The sequence below is a fragment of the Podarcis muralis genome, chromosome 5 (assembly GCF_964188315.1).
Source record: "Podarcis muralis chromosome 5, rPodMur119.hap1.1, whole genome shotgun sequence".
Classification (NCBI taxonomy): Eukaryota; Metazoa; Chordata; class Lepidosauria; order Squamata; family Lacertidae; genus Podarcis; species Podarcis muralis.
Genome location: NC_135659.1, coordinates 95905170 through 95923880, shown reverse-complemented (window position 1 = coordinate 95923880; position 18711 = coordinate 95905170). Strand labels below are relative to the sequence as shown.

Here is an 18711-nt window from a genome sequence, read left to right as displayed (position 1 = left end):
CACGCTGGCCACGTGACCCGGAAGTGTCTCCGGACAGCGCTGGCCCCCTGGCCTCTTAAGTGAGATGGGCGCACAACCCTAGAGTTGGATACGACTGGCCCGTACGGGCAGGGGTACCTTTACCTTTATTAGCTATTGCAGTCAAGTGTTTTCTCGCACAGAGTTGATTCACGGACGTGGAAATGAGGATTGGCTCTTCTCTTGCTTTGTCATCTGCTCTTAACAAATCCCAATTTTTCCATTTGTGTCCTTTCTCCTCCTGCATCAGAACGCCAAAGTTCTCATCCAGAAGTAAGTATCATTCCTTGCCTTTTGCCTTGGCATATCTACCCTCTTCATAGCTGTCAACCGTCCCTTATTTGGCGGGAAACTTCCTTATCCCAGCGCCTTGTCCCTCTGCTGTCCCTTGTTTATGATGTCCCTTAAATTTCCCGGGTTTCATGTTCGCCCGGGAAGCAGCGGCTCAGGGTCCTCCGCCGTGAGAGAGAGTGTGCGCACGAGCTGCCGCGTCTCCGTCTCTCCCTTTCCCCCCTCAGGGGCGCGTCGTGAGGAGACGGGTGGTGGTGAGTGGGCAGGCAGCCCCTCTCTTGTGAGACTTCCACCGTGCTGCCAGGGGAAGCCGGAGGCGGCAGCGGTGGCGGCGGCTGAGGAGGTGGCCTGAGGGAGGAGGAGGAAGAGGAGGGGATGGGGAGGGATGCAGAAGGGCGACACTTCAGCGGCTGCGGCGCCGCCGCAACTGCCTCATGCCGGGCTCGTGGACAGCATGGGCGAGAGTCTCTCTCCCTCCCCCCCCCCTCGGGCGGGGAAGGTCCGATGGAACTCCTTGCGCCAGGACGATGGCAGCCCCGACGTGCTGCTTAGCATCCCCTCCAACCAGTGCAGCATCTTAATGTAGTGATTTCCCCCTCTGCATCCCTTTCATAACTCTATGTTTATAAATCATTTGTCCATCCATAGTTCAAATTTTTACTACAAGCTTTCTGTCAATCCTACCAATGTATGTAACTACTTACAATAGCTTTTCAACTAAATTATAAACTTTCCCCATTCTTTATTAAAGAGGTCCTCTTCCTGGTTTCTAATTCTGCCTGTAAGCTTTGCCATCTCGATGTCGTTGTTCAGTTTTGTCTGCCACTCTTCTTTGGTGGGAGCTGTAGACCCTTAGGATCATCTAGTCCAACCCCCTGCAAAACACAGTCAGTGGCAGCCAAAGCAGCATGGCTCCATCAGTGCCGGATTTCTGTATAAGCTAAGCCAAAATCCCTTATTTTTGCTGCTGATCCCTTATTTTTGAGGCTGCTGGTCCCTTATTTTCAAATCTGTAAGTTGACAGCTATGACCCTCTTCCTTCCTCTCCTCTCGAGTTTTTGGGTTTGAAAAGATGGAAGCTCTCCACCCGGGACCTGTGATTGCTTTCCCTCCTGCAGGATCTCTGATATGTCTCAGAGCTGCAAACCTGAGAAGCTGGAGTCAGGCTATGACAACATGGATCACTACACAGTCGATTTCAATGCGGAAGAACGACTTCTCTACCAGCTGGATTTTATCAAAGGTGGGGGAGGGAAGCACCCCTAGGTGCCCCCATTCAAGTTATTGAAGGATTTGGACCAGGATTTGATTGATTGATTTCACATTTTTTTTTTATTAGCTCACTCTTCATTAAGAACAACCCCATGCATTTATTTTTACTTATTTAGTTCATAAAATTTATACACCACTTCATTATAACAAAATAATAATAATAAAAGAGGTTTACAAAAAAAGAAGAAAACAATAAACTTATCAGTAAACATGGTTTTAAAAAAGCTGTTTAAAACATTCCAAAATAATTAAGACCGACAAGCTAAAAACAGATTAAAACACATGTAAACATTCTACATATCTGGGTAAACAGAAGTGTTTTTAGCAGATGCAGAAAAGAGTACAGTGGTACCTTGGTTCTTGAAGTTAATCCATTCCAGGAGTCGGTTCAACTCCCAAAATGGTTCAACAACTGAGGCAAGGCTTCCAATTGGCTGCAGGAACTCAAGCAGAAGCCATGTTGGAGGTTTGGCTTCTGAAAAATGTTCACAAACCGGAACACTTACTTCCGAGTTTGCGGCATTCAGGAGCCAATTTGTTCGGCAATTAAGCTGTTCAGAAACCAAGCCCCATGTCAATAGGCAGGGAGTTCCAAAGTGAATATAAATCCTCAATACACAATAAAACCCAAGTACATGAAACCAGAAGTAGGGATGGATCAAGAGTTCCTCTTCTGGAGTCCAAAGTCCATGCTGGGATTTTGATGGAGCATGTGGATCCAGATATCTAAGTCCGCACAAGTCAAAAGCAGTCTTCAGATTGCAGTGGCTAATTTTGTGCCTTGAGGATGTTGAACAGCAGCTCCTGCCACCATGGCCATGTCAGTGTTTGAAAAAGAAAAGGTTCTGACCTCCTTTTTACTCCTTTGCCTAGAGCCAGTGTAGTGTAGTGGTTAAGGGCGGTAGACTCGTAATCTGGTGAACCGGGTTCGCGTCACCGCTCCTCCACATGCAGCTGCTGGGTGACCTTGGGCCAGTCACACTTCCCTGAAGTCTCTCAGTCTCACTCACCTCACAGAGTGTTTGTTGTTGGGGAGGAAGGGAAAGGAGATTGTTAGCTGCTTTGAGACTCCTTCGGGTAGTGATAAAGCGGGATATCAAATCCAAACTCTTCTTCTTCTTCTTTGCCTAGTCCTCAGACCTTAGTTGGCACAAAAGGTCTCAAAGACCTTAGTTGGTCTTTGAGAAAGAGTATACTTGCAGAGTATTGCTGCTTTTATTTTTAAAAAAGTCTCCTTCTCCAACCCTGACCGACAGCTTTTACACACCAAACACAACCAGCTTTCTACCATCCAACCAACCCATACCCAACACTAACATTGACCACTCTATATATACAGGTACAATTTGGTGAATGGTTGCATGAGTCATTGTAGGCCGCTGACTCATGCTGACTTAGTTCTTTTAGCTTTAAAGAAACAGCGGCCAATTTTTAGCCGTGACAGGCGAATGGTCAGTGATGATGGCAGTTGCAGTCCAAGAGTGTTTGGGGTGTAGAGCATCGGGACAGGAGTATGCTACCTTAGACGAAACTTCTGTGCAAGCACTGTGTGCCACCAGCGCCTTAACCTTTAGGCTGCCTTTTTTTAAAATCCCATTTCTAGTTGAAGAAGAGTCTGAGCCAATGGCGGAGGAAGATGGCGCCTCTGCCGAGGCTGAAGATGCTTTGGCAGAGTACGGGGCAGCAGCTGGCGAGGGACGAGAGGACCCTGAGGACTTCTTCGCTCCTGGAAAGGAAGAACAGGCTCAGGGAAGAGCTCCAACGACAAACGAGATGCTGAGCAGTGCGGTGAAAGCTACACCACAGGCCGGGACAGAAGGCCTGGCTGGCAAAGAGGACAATTTATGGGGTGGCCAGCAGGTGAGATCCAGGTCTAGGTTCCTTAAGTGCGAAGTGGGGCTGCTCTCGGGAGGCAAGAAGGGGGACTTGGGAGGTTCAGACTCCTTTGTCTCCTTGGGCTGCGTGCTTGACTTGCAGCATTTCTGCTTTTCTCATAAAGGGTTAGGATTGATAGAAAGACTAGCTGGTTTTGTGGGAATGTCAAAGATAGTAGGGAAGGATATATTGAATAAGTATTATTCTTCCTTCACTCACACTAGTGAAGTGATGTAGCAGAGCAGATTCCCCTCACTATATCTGGAAGCTAGTTTGCAGGTTTGTTTGACTCTATTGTTGTTGTTTAGTCATTTAGTCGTGTCCGACTCTTCGTGACCCCCTGGACCAGAGCACGCCAGACACTCCTGTCTTCCACTGCCTCCCGCAGCTTGGTCAAACTCATGCTGGTAGCTTCGAGAACACTGTCCCACCATCTCGTCCTCTGTTGTCCCTCTTCTCCTTGTGCCCTCCATCTTTCCCAACATCAGGGTCTTTTCCAGGGAGTCTTCTCTTCTCATGAGGTGGCCAAAGTCTTGGAGCCTCAGCTTCAGGATCTGTCCTTCCAGTGAGCACTCAGGGCTGATTTCCTTCAGAATGGATAGGTTTGATCTTCTTGCAGTCCATTTCCCTTTTGATCCCTCTTAAAAGAATAAAGACGCAAGAGTCTTTCTGAGCAAAGTAACAAAAAGTTTACTCACATTTCAGTTCACAGTTTGATCCCTGAAAGGCAGGCTTTACTTAGTGGTTACACAACAAAGTGTGAGTTCATCTCATATGGAAACTGAACTCATGTGCTGCTGGCTGAGATCCAGCAGACAGCAGAATTTACATGAAGACAACACTGGAACAAGACAACTTCAAGACTGAGAAAATGCATGACTCGGCTCTTTTTTGGAGTCAGCCAGAGCCATGTCCATCTCCCAGGTCACATGCAGGGGGAGGATGCTCCAGACCAGCGGAACAGGAAGTTACCATGACTGGATGTCCCCCTGCCTGTGTCCACTCTAAGGAAATAAGGAATGTTGAATTGGCTGTACCAATGGATTACATCCCACAAGTTTTCCATGGCATTTTGTTCTGACATCTCAAGGTAGGGATAATGAACCAGTGCACCCCAGGTGTGGTCAAGTTATAGGTCCCACAACCTCTGACCATGTTGACTGGCACTGATGGGGGTCCACCAAACATTTGGAAGGACATATGTCCCCCTTGCCTGTTCTTAAGTCATGCAGAGGTTCATGTTGCTAGACCCTCCTCTAATTCCCCGTGCCCCTAAAGTGAAGCAAGGACTGCTCCTTTACGGAATGAGCACACTCTATATTTCAGAAGCTTTAAAAAGCTTCTGAGTCCTCCTCTGACAGGGAAAGACCATCATCGTTCAGTGGCAGAGCATCTACTTTGCATGCAGAAGGTCCAGGTTCAATTCCTGGCATCGCCAGGTGGGACCAAGAAAGATCCTCTCTGCAGTCCTGGAGGACCACTCATTGTGGACAAGACAAAACTAGATGGACCAGGGTTCATAAGAGCTAAGGAGCATAGGAAGGCAGGGCTGTTACCTTCAGCTGTGCTCCACCTTCAGAAACCAAAGCAAAATCCAGTTTTCACTTTGAGGTGGTGGCCCTGCAGCAAACGGCCTCTGTTCCTATCTGGAGAAAATGCCGGAGACCTCCTTACACAGAAGGAGCTTGAGTTAAGTTGCCCTCCACCCTTCCATCATCTTCCCATGGTGTCAATCCATTGCATTCCATGTCTTTGCAGTACTGTCCCTTAGGACAGGTGTGGGAAATTTCAGGCCTGGGGGTCCAATGTGGCCCTATAGTCCTCTCTGTTTGGCCCTCAGGACTCTTCCCAGGCCTCACCCCTCAATGGCTCTGCTTCACATCCTGGGTATTTTTGCCTAGATGGGGATGGGGGTATGTGGATGTGTGAGTGTGCATAGATAAAAAAAAATTAACTTTTTTGCTCCACCCAATTTGCCTCCGGCCCCTTCCACTACTGCCATGCGGCCCTTAGAACATTGACCAGAAAGCAACGTGACCCTCAAGCCAAAAATGGTTCCCCCTTGCCCGTCTTTCTCATTTGAAAGGAAACAGAACAGCATGACCAAATAAAAGAGGCAAATGATGGCATATACAGGCAATTATCACAACAATTCATTTTGTTTCCCTTTGAGTTTTTAAAATGAGATGGCTAATGAGTAAAAATTGAACTTGTTTAATGAGCTTTGTAATTGTTTTTAAAGGTGTTGCAGAGTTTTTGAACTCAAGAGTTGGGCAGAAGCTTAGGTTTCATTGTAGCCTTTCATCTTCTCCTGATTTTTTCTTTCTTTCGGAGTCAGCTGGATGCAGAGCTCCATCTGACCGGCTCCAGTCCCTCAGCAACCTTGCCAGAATGCGATTTACAGGGTAATGTCCTCAGCCAAGACATGGGGCAGCCCAAAGTGGAGGTAGCCTCTGGCGAAGCCTTCAGCACCACGGACAGCTCAGCAGAGACCGAGGAGAGCAGAGGCCTGGGCAACGGTAGGGAATGCGAAGCTGGTCACGCCCATCTTCTGAACGGGATGGCACCTGCCACCAGCCAGGTCAGTAGCAACATGAAGCTAGACTTGTGTTGGTTGTCATGTTGCCCAACTTTCTCTGCTCATTTTGTGGGGAAGCTGTAAGCATTCTCAACTGGCAAGGCTCTGCTTTGGTGGGAGGAGTCTAATATGTAGCCAGGCTCAGAACTGTTGGTTCCTGTTCAACTGTGGACCTTCAACCATTCATCCTCATTAGATGTCCCCAGACATACGAGAACGAGAGAGAGAAGCTTTCCTCTTTCTATATATGCACCAGTCCTAAGCCTCTTCCATGTGCCTCTCCTCATCTCCCCAACCCCTTGTCTTTCTTTTAAAGTAAAATAAGCACCAAGATAAAAGGGACGCGGGTGGCGCTGTAGGTTAAACCACAGAGCCTAGGACTTGCTGATCAGAAGGTTAGCGGGCCGACTCTGGGGTTGCGGCGCTCATCTCTCTTTACTGGCCCAGGGAGCCGGCGTACAGCTTCCGGGTCATGTGGCCAGCATGACTAAGCCGCTTCTGGTGAACAAGAGCAGCACACGGAAACACCGTTTACCTTCCCGCTGGAGTGGTACCTATTTATCTACTTGCACTTTGACAAGCTTTCGAACTGCTGGGTTGGCAGGAGCAGGGATCGAGCAATGGGAGCTCACCCTGTCGCGGGGATTCGAACCACTGACCTTCTGATTGGCAAGTTCTAGGCTCTGTGGTTTAATCCACAGCGCCACCCGCATCCCCAAGCTGTGGCAGTGGGAAGGGTTAAATCAACCTTTTTGGGTCCACGGCTCCCTTGACCAACTACATTCTTTCTGTGGCCCCTGTGGGGCTCAGGGGTCCAGTTATGTCACCCCTTGCCTGCAGAGCTGGCAGCCCCTCACCCTTTTTCAAACACCCTCCCTTGTGGAGCTTTCCCTCAGCGTCCTGTCCTCTCCCCTTTCCTTGGGAGTCCTCTGAACAGCTGCAGCTGCTGTCCCTGGCCTCTGAGCTGCCCCCACTGCCCCACAGAGAGGTGCCCCATCACACTGCCCCACAGGGGCCTGGGAAGCACCCCCTGGCCAGCCCCAGATGCACTATTCACCTGGGGAGCTTGTAGCCAGGGCTGCTGCAACAAACAGCTGTACAAGCCTTTGGGAGGCAGAGACGCAAGAGGGAGGGAAGGGAAGGAAAGAGAGTCAGGGGCCAGTGTTGCCCACAGCACCCCTGACCACCATTCAAGGCACACCAAGGTGCCACGGTACACTGTTTGAAAACCACAGGGTTAAATGATCAAGCCACGGCTTGGCTTCCGCAAAGCGAGTGCAAAGTGGCCTTGCTTCTGAGAACAGCTCTCTCTTCTCTCTTCCTCCAGCAGGCATTGTTGAAGTGGGGCATTTATTTGGCTGTTATATATTAGCAACAGGGAGCAGGTGTCCTAGAATGGTGCCCATAATTGCATGCGGGGCGGGGGCCCTTCTGCTCCTCCAGACCCCATTGAGAGTGAAACCTTGATGCCTCTCGCAGCGATGATTAAACTCATCCCTCCCTTCACTTGCTTCAAAGAGCTGCCTGGGCCGCCTGGCCTTGCAACGGACTCTTGGCGAGTCTATTCTTAGCTTCTCTTGTTCTGTCCTTCCTCGCTTAACAATACCTCAAGTATGAGCCACACGTTTCATCTGCGAGAGCTTTCACTGAGGTAGGAGCTGGGGCTAAGAGGGAGAAGAGGGAAGCTCAGTTTCTGGAGGTGTTTGCACCTGGGTTGATGGGCCCAGAGGATGGTGCCGGGTGTCATTTGAAGCATGTTACCTGCATGACATGTATTCCAAGAGTGGAAAGAATGCTGTTGCCTTCAGCTCCTGTTTATGGGTTCCCATAGGCACCTGGTTGGCTGTGAAATGGATGCTGGACTAGATTGGGCCTTTGGCCTGATCCAGCAGCCGGGCTCTTCTTTCCAAGCTCAATTCAAAGTGTTGGTGCTGACCTTAAAGCCCTAAACTGCCTCGGCTGAGAATATCTGAAGGAGTGTCTCCACCCCCATTGTTCTGCCCGGACACAGAGGTCCAGTGCCAAGGGCCTTCTGGAAGTTCCCTCACTGTGAGAAGTGAGGTTGCAGGGAAGCAGGCAGAGGGCCTTCTCAGTAGTGGCACCCGCCCTGTGGAACGCCCTCCCAGCAGATGTCAAGGAAATAAGCAACTATCTGACTCTTAGAAGACATCTGAAGGCAGCCCTGTTTAGGGAAGTTTTTAATGACTGATTTTTATTGCCTTTTTAATATTCTGTTGGGAGCCTCCAGCCAGATGGGTGGGGTATAAATATATTATTATTATTATTATTATTATTATTATTATTATTATTATTATTATTATTTTCTTGGTTTCTATGTACTCTGCATGCATTGGTTGCCTCTATGTTCCTAGAAGCGCACACTCCAAAACTCTCTTCCTCCATCCTTGTCCTTTGAAGCTGCTTTTAACTCCCTGAATACCCATCTTTTTCCCAGGTTCCTGAATCCAGTCCCACCGCTGAGAGATGGAGAAGCGAGGAGATTACTGAACCTCTCCTCAGCAGCTTCTTCAACCCGACTACCCTTTGGCTACACGATTAAGGAGAGTTAGTGCAGAGGTGAGGACAGAACTGGAGGACATCTCACTCCATGCTGGCAGTTTCCATGCTTTCTGCCATGCAGTCGCTAAAATACAGGAAGGGAGCTTGGAAGGGAGGTCATCAGACTGGACTCTCCTCCAGCAACACAAATGCAACAGAGAAAATAAAAAAAATCCTTCCAGTAGCACCTTAGAGACCAACTGTTTCTGAAGCCTTAAGTCAGGGGTGGGCAGAAGGTCAACTGGGATCTCCTGGCTGAACGTCTGAGTGATTTGAACTCAATCCACAAGGGTTTTTGGTGTCCAATTGTTTAACAGTGGCAACAATAAAATGCCCCCCCCCCCAATCCTGCTGAAATGAAGAAGCCAGTGGTGGGGGAAAGGACTTTGAGAGCAGTTCATTTCTGGCCCTAAGAACAAATTATTCATTGCATCAGTTATATTCCACCTTTTCCTGCAATGAGAGCCAGTGTGGTGTAGTGGTTAAGAGCGGTAGACTCGTAATCTGGTGAACTGGGTTCGCTTCCCCGCTCCTCCACATGCAGCTGCTGGGTGACCTTGGGCTAGTCACACTTCTCTGAAGTCTCTCAGCCCCACTCACCTCACAGAGTGTTTGTTGTGGGGGAGGAAGGGAAAGGAGAATGTTAGCCGCTTTGAGACTCCTTCGGGTAGTGATAAAGCGGGATATCAAATCCAAACTCTTCTTCTTCTAGGTGGTGTGCATGGTTCTCCCCGCCTCCTCTAATCCCAACAACAGCCCTGTGAGGTAGGTTAGGCTGAGAGGCACTGACTGGCCAAGGTGACTCAGCAAGGCTCATGGCTGAGGGGGGGGGGATTTGAACCCTGGTCTCCCAGGTCCTAGTCCAGCACCCTGACCACTACACCATTCTTGGGCTCAAAATTCTCCTGCAGTTTCTGCCATCAAAACTTGGCTTAGATTGGTGCATCTCTGGGTTTGAGTGAAAGCCAACGTCGGTGCCCAAACCCTTGAAGTCTTCCCACCGTAAGATCACAACGTCCATGATTCAGTGTCTCTGAATGTTGCAGTGAGAATGCAGGGCAGTATCAGGGGATGTCATTCTGCCTGGCGTTCTAAGACCTCGCCACTGCCATCTCTGCAGAATGTGTGCAATATCTGGAGGATTGTGAATTGATGGTTGTGTCAATGGAAGGAGTGAAGGAATCTGGAGCAGGGTTTTGGAAACCTCAGCTTTGGGGACCAAATGTGGCCCTCCAGGGCTTCTTTGGCCCCTGAGGCTCTTCCTGGGCCATGCTTCATCCAATTGCTCTGCCTTCTCCTCGAGAGATTTTGCCTATGATAATGACATTTGTTTGTTGGGGTGGAAGGTGGAGAGATGCAGGGGGGTGTAGAAACATCTGGCTTTTGCGTGGCTGGAATGTAGCTTCCTGAATGAGGTAAGAGGCATATCTCTTGCTATGCCTGTTTTCACCTCTGGCCCTTCCCTGCATTAGCATGCGGCCCTGGAAGGTTCTCCATAAGGGAATGTGGCCCTTGAAAAATGTTCCCCACCCCTGCTCTGGCTAGTGAATGAAACTATTGCAGATGGATCCATTTTGGACTGACTAGAATCCAGACTAGGGTCTGAGCCCGAGCACAGATGCTTAAAACCCACTACCTGCTCCTCTCTCCACCTTGACGTTTTCCATATATCATCACAAGATGCTCCCTTGCATCCTAATACATGTTCTCCTGGTGTTTGATCTCTTGGTGTTTTCTTAACCATCAGGTCCAACTGCACCCTTCAAGAGAATCTGTCACTCAGCACACCCGTTGGCCTAACCTACTTCATGATCAGCAAGGAGGGAGACGCGCCAGTTCAGAGCTCAAGCAAGTGAGCCAGACCACGTACTCAAAAGGACAGCACCCCCTTGGCACTCCTCGGCATTCCCATTTCCTCTCCTTTGACTGTCACCCCCCCCCAACCACATTCTCACCTTATTTCTCTCCCACTTTGGTGCTTTCCAAAGAGGATTATTAAATTCAGGATGGTGCAAAGTGTGTCCCCACTGGTTGAATTTGTTCAGAACCTGTGATTTGCAGAGGTCGACGGCTCCACCTGTGTTTGACCCCAGCTCTAGAAGGAAGCAGCCTTATTAAAAAATAAAGTTTATTCCGGACACTTCAGTGTACAGTTGGGTGGTTGCTTTAGTAATCCATTGGGGACTGAGAGATAACAACATCTGTACATGACTAAATCAGGCAGGGCACATTTGGATCAGGAGGTTTGAACTGCTGGGTATTGGCTAGAGAAGCCGCAATGTGTTCGGCACTCTGAACACACACACACACACACACACACACACACACACACACACACACACACGTTTTGCCGTGATCACATCCTCATGATCCCAAAGCTGTAGAAAAGATACAAGACATGCTTATAGCACCCCACCCCCAAGAACACTCAATAAGCTGTACATTTTTGGCAGGATTTAATCACAGGCTTGACGATGAACAGTTTAAGAACCTCTGCTTCTAGCTGAGTTCCAGCACAGGAAAAATTCTCCCCATCCCACCCCCTTTATTTGAAATTAAAAAATGACCTCCTTCCTTATCAGGAAAGAGTAGGAGACTAGATTCCCCTTGACTCTTCTTCAAAGATCTGCTTGCAGAAATCACCGTGGCTTTTCAGTTCTTAAAAAATTCTGTACGAACCTCTGCAGGTTTCCTGCCTTTCGAACAAGCACTTCAAATTTTGTGTTGTACCTGCGAATGCAACACTAGAAAAAACTCTGCACAACGTTCTAGGAGAGCATTTTCACTCATGTTTGAAGCCTGATAGCCTTGCTCAACTCATACCCCCCACTCCTTCTGCCATCTCAAATTTGGAACACCTTTTGCTCGGAAACTGCCCTTTCCCCCCTTATGCCCCTCTGTCAAAGAGGGCTGGCGTGTATTGACAGCACTATAGAAAGTATATTAACAATGTGAATTAGAAACTTTCTGGGAGTTGTAGCAAAACACATTGTCCTCTTTTGTTGCTGGGCAGAAGAGTCCAATATAACACACACACACACACATACAAGTGTAGGAAAAATTGACAGAGCAGACCCAAGATTAAGGGATATCACATCATTCCCACCCCCCAAAAAAGAACACCGAACTGCACAATTGAAAGAATAAATGTTAAGCTTTACAGTTATGCCCAGTCCCTCCATTCAATCCCTGTTCACTTGCCAATATTATGCAGCAATATTTTGTTACTCCGAGCTTTCTGGGCCAGTCTCTCTTCGCGGGACATCTCCAGGAACTCCCGGAGGAGGTGAAAGGTCAAGTCTAGGGAGTTTGGGCGGCCATCGCGTCTTTTGCTGGAGGCGGCAGACCGCTCAGCTCTCTGCTGCTGATGCCGGGACCCCGATCTGGCCTCTGGTGGTTTGCAGGACCCGGGAGATCTTTGGTCTTGGAAGAGTCCCTCTTCTGAACCGGCCGGGGGTCTTGGGGGGTTGTCTTCCCACTCTGGGCGGCTAAGCCACTGCTCCCAGCTCAGGCTGCTTACTGGGAGCAGATGGGACATGGCTGGCCTGGGCCACTCTGAAGGGAGGCAGGATTTCAGGGGGAGAAACAGGAGCAGGAGGCAAAAGGCAGCCGAGACCATCTGTGCCATCATCAAACGTCCTTTGTCTAGGAGAGATAGATAGATAGATAATTTATTACGGTCAAAGACCAGCTCACATAACACAACAAAAACAGCGTTCATAAAGATAAAATATACAATTGGATCAGATTGCAGCAATAGCTCATGAGTTAAAATTGAGATACAGTGGTACCTTGGGTTAAGTACTTAATTCGTTCCGGAGGTCTGTTCTTAACCTGAAACTGTTCTTAACCTGAAGCACCACTTTAGCTAATGGGGCCTCCTGCTGCTGCCGTGCCGTCGGAGCACGATTTCTGTTCTTATCCTGAAGCAAAGTTCTTAACCCGCGGTGCTATTTCTGGGTTAGCGGAGTCTGTAACCTGAAGCGTATGTAACCTGAAGCATATGTAACCCGAGGTACCACTGTATATACATATACCCATACAACTGAGATTTGGGCTACCATAAAAAACTGACCCTTAGACGCCCCAAAGGGCAACTTCAGCATTTCCCTAGTAAGCTATTTTATTCTAGAGGATGATCTGTGCCTACAAATCTGGGCGCAGAATCTGGCTACCAGCCAGGTCGACTTATGATCTTTGCCCAAGAGGAGAGAATTCAGTTTAGACTTGTCTGAAAGATCAGTGATCTAGGAGAGAATGCAGCATCTGAGTTAACTCTGGGCTCGGCAGGAATGGATTTACTTCAAAGCACCTCCCCACCCCCACACTCCAAAAAGCCCCAAAGGGGCTAACAATGTAAACAGCATCAAAACAAGAATGAAAAACAAGCTAGCTGCTTAAACACTGGAGAACTGTGAACATGCAAGGGTTGCCATTAGCATAATGAGACTTTTCTCCCTCTCTCTTCATCCATGCCCCCCCCCAATTGGTTCAGGAGGTTGGGGAAAACCCCAGAACACCATGTGAGGAGTGGAGAGGGGAGAATCATTCCACCCGGCCAGCTGAAAATCTTGCACTGGTGGAATGAGGGTCATAGTGCTACAATTATTTACTCCCTAGGTTTTTTAGGGGGGGTCTGGGGGTGAGTGGCCGTAGCTTGGTTATAGAGCAGTACAATCAAGCAGTGCATCAATTGAAATCAATTAATAAGATAGCAGATCTGTCTGAGAACTTTGAGGGTTGCTGCCAGCCTGAGTAAGCAATATTGAGCTAGGTGGATGTGCTTTAAAGCATCATCAGAGTCTCTCTCTCTCTGTCTCTAGTGAAGGGGCTGTCTCTCTCTTAAACCAAGTGAATAGTTGAATAATTGCAAGCGTGGTTTGGTAACAGAGGGCAGGCTGTCTTTCAGAGATGCTTCTCCATGTTGCAGAGAACCATGGTATCACAGAATTACAGTGTTGGGAGGGAATCAAAGAATCATCTGGTCTAACCCCCTACAGCGCAAGAATTTCTACATCTTACTGTCAAGGAAGCCCAGCCTTCACCCAAACACAGTTTAAAGACTCCTGCAACTAGCTCAGGGCACTTTGCATTCAACTCAATTCATTTGTGCCACCTGATAATGTTTCAGGAACACCCCAGGAAGCAGCCTTAAAACCGGTCAGTCTAAACTCAGCCTGCTGACTCTGATTGGCAGCAGCTCTCCAGGGTCGCTCCTGTCACCTGCTATATCTGATGCTTCTCACTGCAGGTGCCAGGGGCTAAATTTCAGATTACCCAGGTGCAGTTAGAAATGTCTCCATTCTGAAAGCTTGGAGAGCCACTGCCAGTCAGTGCTGGCATACTGAGCTAGATTGAACCAAAGATCTGATTCAATAGAAGGCATCTTCCTGTTGCTGTTTGCCTGAGGTGGAGGAGGTGGTGCGTCTTGTTGATAACAGAACATACTTTGCATGTACAGAGTCCCGTCTTAAATCCCTAGCACTAATGCATTTCCCATAGGATAAATCGTTTTGTGTATTCACAGAATCTTTGAGTTGGGACCCAAGGGTCATCTAGTCCAACCCCCTGCAGTGAAGGAATCTCAGCTAAAAATTCTCTGGCTGATGGCCATCCAACCTCTGCTTAAAAACCTCCCAGGAAGGAGAGTTCATTACCTTCCAAAGGCTGTCAAACAGCTCTTACCACCAGAAAGTTCTTCCTGATGTTTAGTGGGAATCTCCTAACTTGAATCCATTGGTTTGAATCCATTCTCCTGCCTCCAGAGCTGGAGAAAACAAGCTTGCTCCATCTTCCAGCTGACAGCCCTTCAGATACCTGAAGATGGCTATCATAACACCTCTCAGAACACACCTGGAATGGCAAGGCACTGCACTACGACCCACTGCCTCATGAGAACCATCAAATTAGCTGCTTTCTCTTATTTCCCCAGATGTAAAATCTATGCCTAGGACAGCTGCATAGCAAACATTCAACAAGTGTCATTTTTATCATGCTACCCTGTGAACCTATGCTGGGCTAAGCCATGCTGCTGAATTTGGTTAATGTGTGTCAGCACAGGACAAAGAACCATTGCGGCATTTACTCCGTGCCACAGCAGATTTAAAGGTAATTCTGGCATTAAATGGATCTAAAAGCACTACTGATGTTGAAAGAGTTGGACTGTGCCCAGAAAAGCACCAGAACACTTTAAAAAAAAAGAAGAAGAATGGGGGGGGGGTCATCAAAACTTTATTACCCCCAATCAAAGAGCCGTCCCTGTGCTGCAGATGGCCATGTACAAGAAAGATTTGAGCAACACGATGGGGCTGGCTTAAGTAAATGAGCCAAGCTGCACACTACAAAAGGAAAAGCATGGAATAAAGGAAATAGATGAAAAACCAATGTGACTTGGAATAATAACACTTTCCTAACACCCTATATTCGTACCTTGGCCATGAAGCTCGTGTTAATTCACCCTGATTTACTGGGAACCAAACATTATTGGCGCCCCCAGAAATGATCACCCACATCCAAAAACCTGTCTTACATTCTCTGCTTGTAAGGAGATCCCTGCTGAACCATATTATGGGTCTAGCACCTGATTTCTAATGGTGTGGACCAAATTCCTTGGGGGAAGTCCCTGTCATTTGCCTGTCCTGAGTCTGCCTTCCAGAGTTATACTGCTACAGACCATGGAGGCTCCAGTCTATTTAGCTATAAAAACTACTACCTGCCAATACATTTTCCTCTTCCATGAATGGTGTAAGCCCTCTTCAAACCCATCTACATGAAAATTAGGAGGTCCTGCTGTGGATTAGAGGAATGAATGAGTTAAATAGGCTTAACTGGTTTTAAACTTGTCATTTATATTGCCTTAACCTGCCCTGGGACCTTACAGGGGAGGGTGGAATGATGATAATTAATAATATTAGATTGGAAAGAATAACAAGAATAGCAGCAGCCTTTCAAGTGCTGGTGAGGGCATACTCTTCCTTCCTCAAGACGTAGAAAATGATATCCAAGCATTTAATATTTCATTAATAAATATTTAACAAATAAGCACATGTTTGCTCTCCAGGGAGCTCTTTGCTCCTGTCCCTGTTCTGTGGAGGTAAACACAGAAACGCCACTTCATAGCTGATCTTTCACCTCCGTCTCACCTGGTGAAGAGGTTGCACCTACAATCTTTCTGCACCTGTAGCTTCCCGGTTCCTTGGATTAATTACAAAGGAGCTTCTTCCCTTCACCCCTCACCCCTCCCTCACCTGAAAACCCAAGAACAGCTCACCTGCCTCTTTGCTTCAGAATTATAACCCCGCACCTTAGGACCCCCCTTGGCATGTAATCACACCCAACTCCTCGCTCCAGATGCTACATCCCAGGTGCGCTAGCAGGGTCTACCTGAGAGGAGGGCTTGGTCCTTGCAACTCACCTTGCGCAGCCTTCAAGAGGTTTCGGTCTTTTGCCCTACAACTCTTGCCTGGCGCTGCTGACACCCCCAATCTTTATCAGACTCCTGTCTGCAAGAAGCCAGCAGACCTATTTATAGTGGGGAGACTCCTTCCACCCCTCCCGGCTCCTTCCACCCCCTTCTTCCCCAGCAGGAGCGGGAGAGAGAGAGAAAGAGAGAGAGATGGGGTGGGGGCTCCCTAGCACCGGGAACTGTGACGTAGTCTCCTCCAGCCCCGGGAAGGGAAGAGGAACGAGAGAGCGGAGTCCTTTTCTAAAGAGATTGCATTAGACATGCACACATATAAAATTGCTGGGGTTGAATTAGCGCAGATACGGCAAGGCAGGCACGGGCGCTGTCCGAGGTGCTGAAATCGCCGGCGCTGCCTGGACGCAACGGGGCTGAAGTTGGTTCCTAGTTTCGAGTTCCTTATCAAACATAGAGTTGAATGAACGGGATGCGAAGGGTCTCAGTTCCTTCTTCTATGCTTTCCAGTTACCCGGGCTGGAGACGTGGGGATGGGGAGAAGGAGGGTGCTGGGTGAATGAAAGTCCTGCTGCAGCTTTGGGGGTTCAGTCTGCACCATGTCGTGAGTCCTTCCTAGTTCAAATAACAAAGGAAGGTAAGAATGAATAGTTGGGTCAGGCCAATGGCTCATATAGTCCCGCAGCCTGTTCTCACATTGGCCAACCAGATGCCTGGGGAGAAACCAGGGGGCAGAAAATGAGCATAAGAGTCCTCTCACCTCCTGTGGTTTCCAGCAACTCATATCCCAACACATTGCTGCCTCCAACTATGGAAGCAGAGCTCAGCCATTGTAGCTAATAGCCCTCAATTTGTTGTTGTTTAGTCGTTTGGTCATGTCCGACTCTTTGTGACCCCATGGTCCCGAGCACTCCAGGCACTCCTGTCTTCCACTGCCTCCCACAGTTTGGTCAAACTCATGCTGGTAGCTTCCAGAACACTGTCCAACCATCTCGTCCTCTGTCGTCCCCTTCTCCTTGTGCCCTCCATCATTCCCAACATCAGGGTCTTTTCCAGGGAGGTGGCCAAAGTATTGGAGTCTCAGCTTCAGGATCTGTCCTTCCAGTGAGCACTCAGGACTGATTTCCTTAAGGATGGATAGGTTTGATCTTCTTGCAGTCCATGGGACTCTCAAGAGTCTCCTCCAGCACCATAATTCAAAAGCATAAATTCTTCGGCGATCAGCCTTCTTTATGGTCCAGCTCTCACTTCCATACATCACTACTGGGAAAACCATAGCTTTAACTATACGGACCTTTGTCGGCAAGGTGATGTCTCTGCTTTCAATAAATTTGTCCAATCCTTTTGGGTTCCTATATCTGTGGGGACAGAAGCTATGAGAAGAAACTTGACAAACTAGTCCCTTTGTCTAGGCCAGGGGTAGTCAACCTTTTTATACCTACCACCCACTAATGCATCTTTCTTGATGGTAAAATTTCCTTACTGCCCACCAGTGCTCAATGGAAGGAGGATTCAGCTTGTGCTATAGAACCCCTTCCCGCCCACCTAGAATCCTGAAACGCCCACTAGTGGGCGGAAGGGACCAGGTTGACAACCCCTGGCCTAGGCAAGGGTTGTGGCTGGCTAATTATGCACCATGATTAGCATAACCAAAGAAGTTGCTCTGTGCCACAGAATGAATGGGTGGGTCTTGCCCTCCCTTCTCCCCTAAATATTAGGGGAAAGAGCAATAGGAGAGTAGTGCGAGTGAGTGAGCTGGAAGCTGGCTGGGAGCTGGACACAGAGACATGTTTGCTCTGGGCTGGATCCAAACTTGTGATGAATGAAGAAGCACAATCGATGGGGGTGCTAATCCTGTGAGGCATCTTATGCTCAGGTTGTATGTAGGTGCAAATAAAACCATATATCCCAAAGACACCACAGTTGCCACGGACCTTCCTTCCAAGGAAGCCAAACCTGGGTAAACACCTGGAACCACTGGACTCTCTCACTGCTCAGAGATTGGGGTGGTGTGTAACAATACTGTAGCAGTTTGGGCTTGGTTAGTAGCAATAGCAACCACCACAAGGCAATATAGATAGGGGTAGCAGGACTCATTCCACTGTTCCACATCCCCAGTTTCCTCTCCTGCGGAGTCATAAAGTTTGGGTTTCTAGTATTTACAAAGTCCTATTCCTTGTTTAGGAGGGGGCAGTGCTGGGAGTGAAGCGTGAGTATTTTATGGATTATTTTTGTGTGTGCATATTCAAAGCTCAGCTCCTTCCAGACCTGAGAGGTATATTTGACAATATTTCCTCATCTCTTTTATTCTCACAACATCCTTGTAAGACACAGGAGATCATTACCCTTATTTTACAGATGATGAATTGAGGCTGATGTAGAAGCTATCCTGTATGCCTATGGTTCTCTTACACTTCTGAACTAATTGTCCATTTTATCTTGCTCCAGCATAATGGGGGAACTCCGTTTAGATATTTTGAGCAGCCAGTACACTTGCACAGCCTTTATGAAGATCTGCTTTGTAGCTATGAAGGTTCCTTCCACCCTTCCATTTATTTGCTGCTTCCAGTAAAAAATAAAGGATGCCTCATCCCTGCATTGCATTGAAAATACTCATAAATTCAGTTCCGCCCCCCTCATTTTAAAAAGCACTATGTTTTCTGCATAGGTGCAATTACTTCTGCAAGGCCTTCTTTCCTTA

The 18711-nt window shown here is 48.1% G+C and overlaps 2 protein-coding genes across 2 annotated transcripts in view; one reads left to right on the top strand and one right to left on the bottom strand.

Annotated features, from left to right (window-relative positions):
• LOC114599774 (tripartite motif-containing protein 54-like) overlaps positions 1-10609 on the top strand; it is a 38484-nt gene extending 27875 nt beyond the window's left edge. Inside the window, exons 6-11 of the mRNA XM_028735475.2 lie at positions 269-291; positions 1428-1552; positions 3185-3441; positions 5795-6037; positions 8490-8611; positions 10341-10609. Coding sequence (XP_028591308.2) covers positions 269-291; positions 1428-1552; positions 3185-3441; positions 5795-6037; positions 8490-8594 — 753 coding nt within the window. The 3' untranslated portion in view covers positions 8595-8611; positions 10341-10609. The remainder of the gene's footprint in view (positions 1-268; positions 292-1427; positions 1553-3184; positions 3442-5794; positions 6038-8489; positions 8612-10340) is intronic.
• Positions 10610-10753: 144 nt separating this feature from the next.
• On the bottom strand, positions 10754-16148 carry LOC114599775 (uncharacterized). Its single transcript, XM_028735476.2, has 2 exons — positions 16008-16148; positions 10754-12238 (listed from the first exon to the last, which is right to left on the bottom strand). Exon 2 carries the CDS (start codon positions 12222-12224, stop codon positions 11787-11789), a length of 438 nt encoding a protein of 145 aa, XP_028591309.1. The 5' UTR covers positions 12225-12238; positions 16008-16148; the 3' UTR covers positions 10754-11786.
• Between the last annotated feature and the right edge of the window lie 2563 nt (positions 16149-18711).

Coding starts and splice junctions, on each gene's coding strand:
- LOC114599775 (XM_028735476.2), bottom strand. CDS start 12,224: ATGATGGCACAGATGGTCTCGGCTGCCTTTTGCCTCCTGCTCCTGTTT.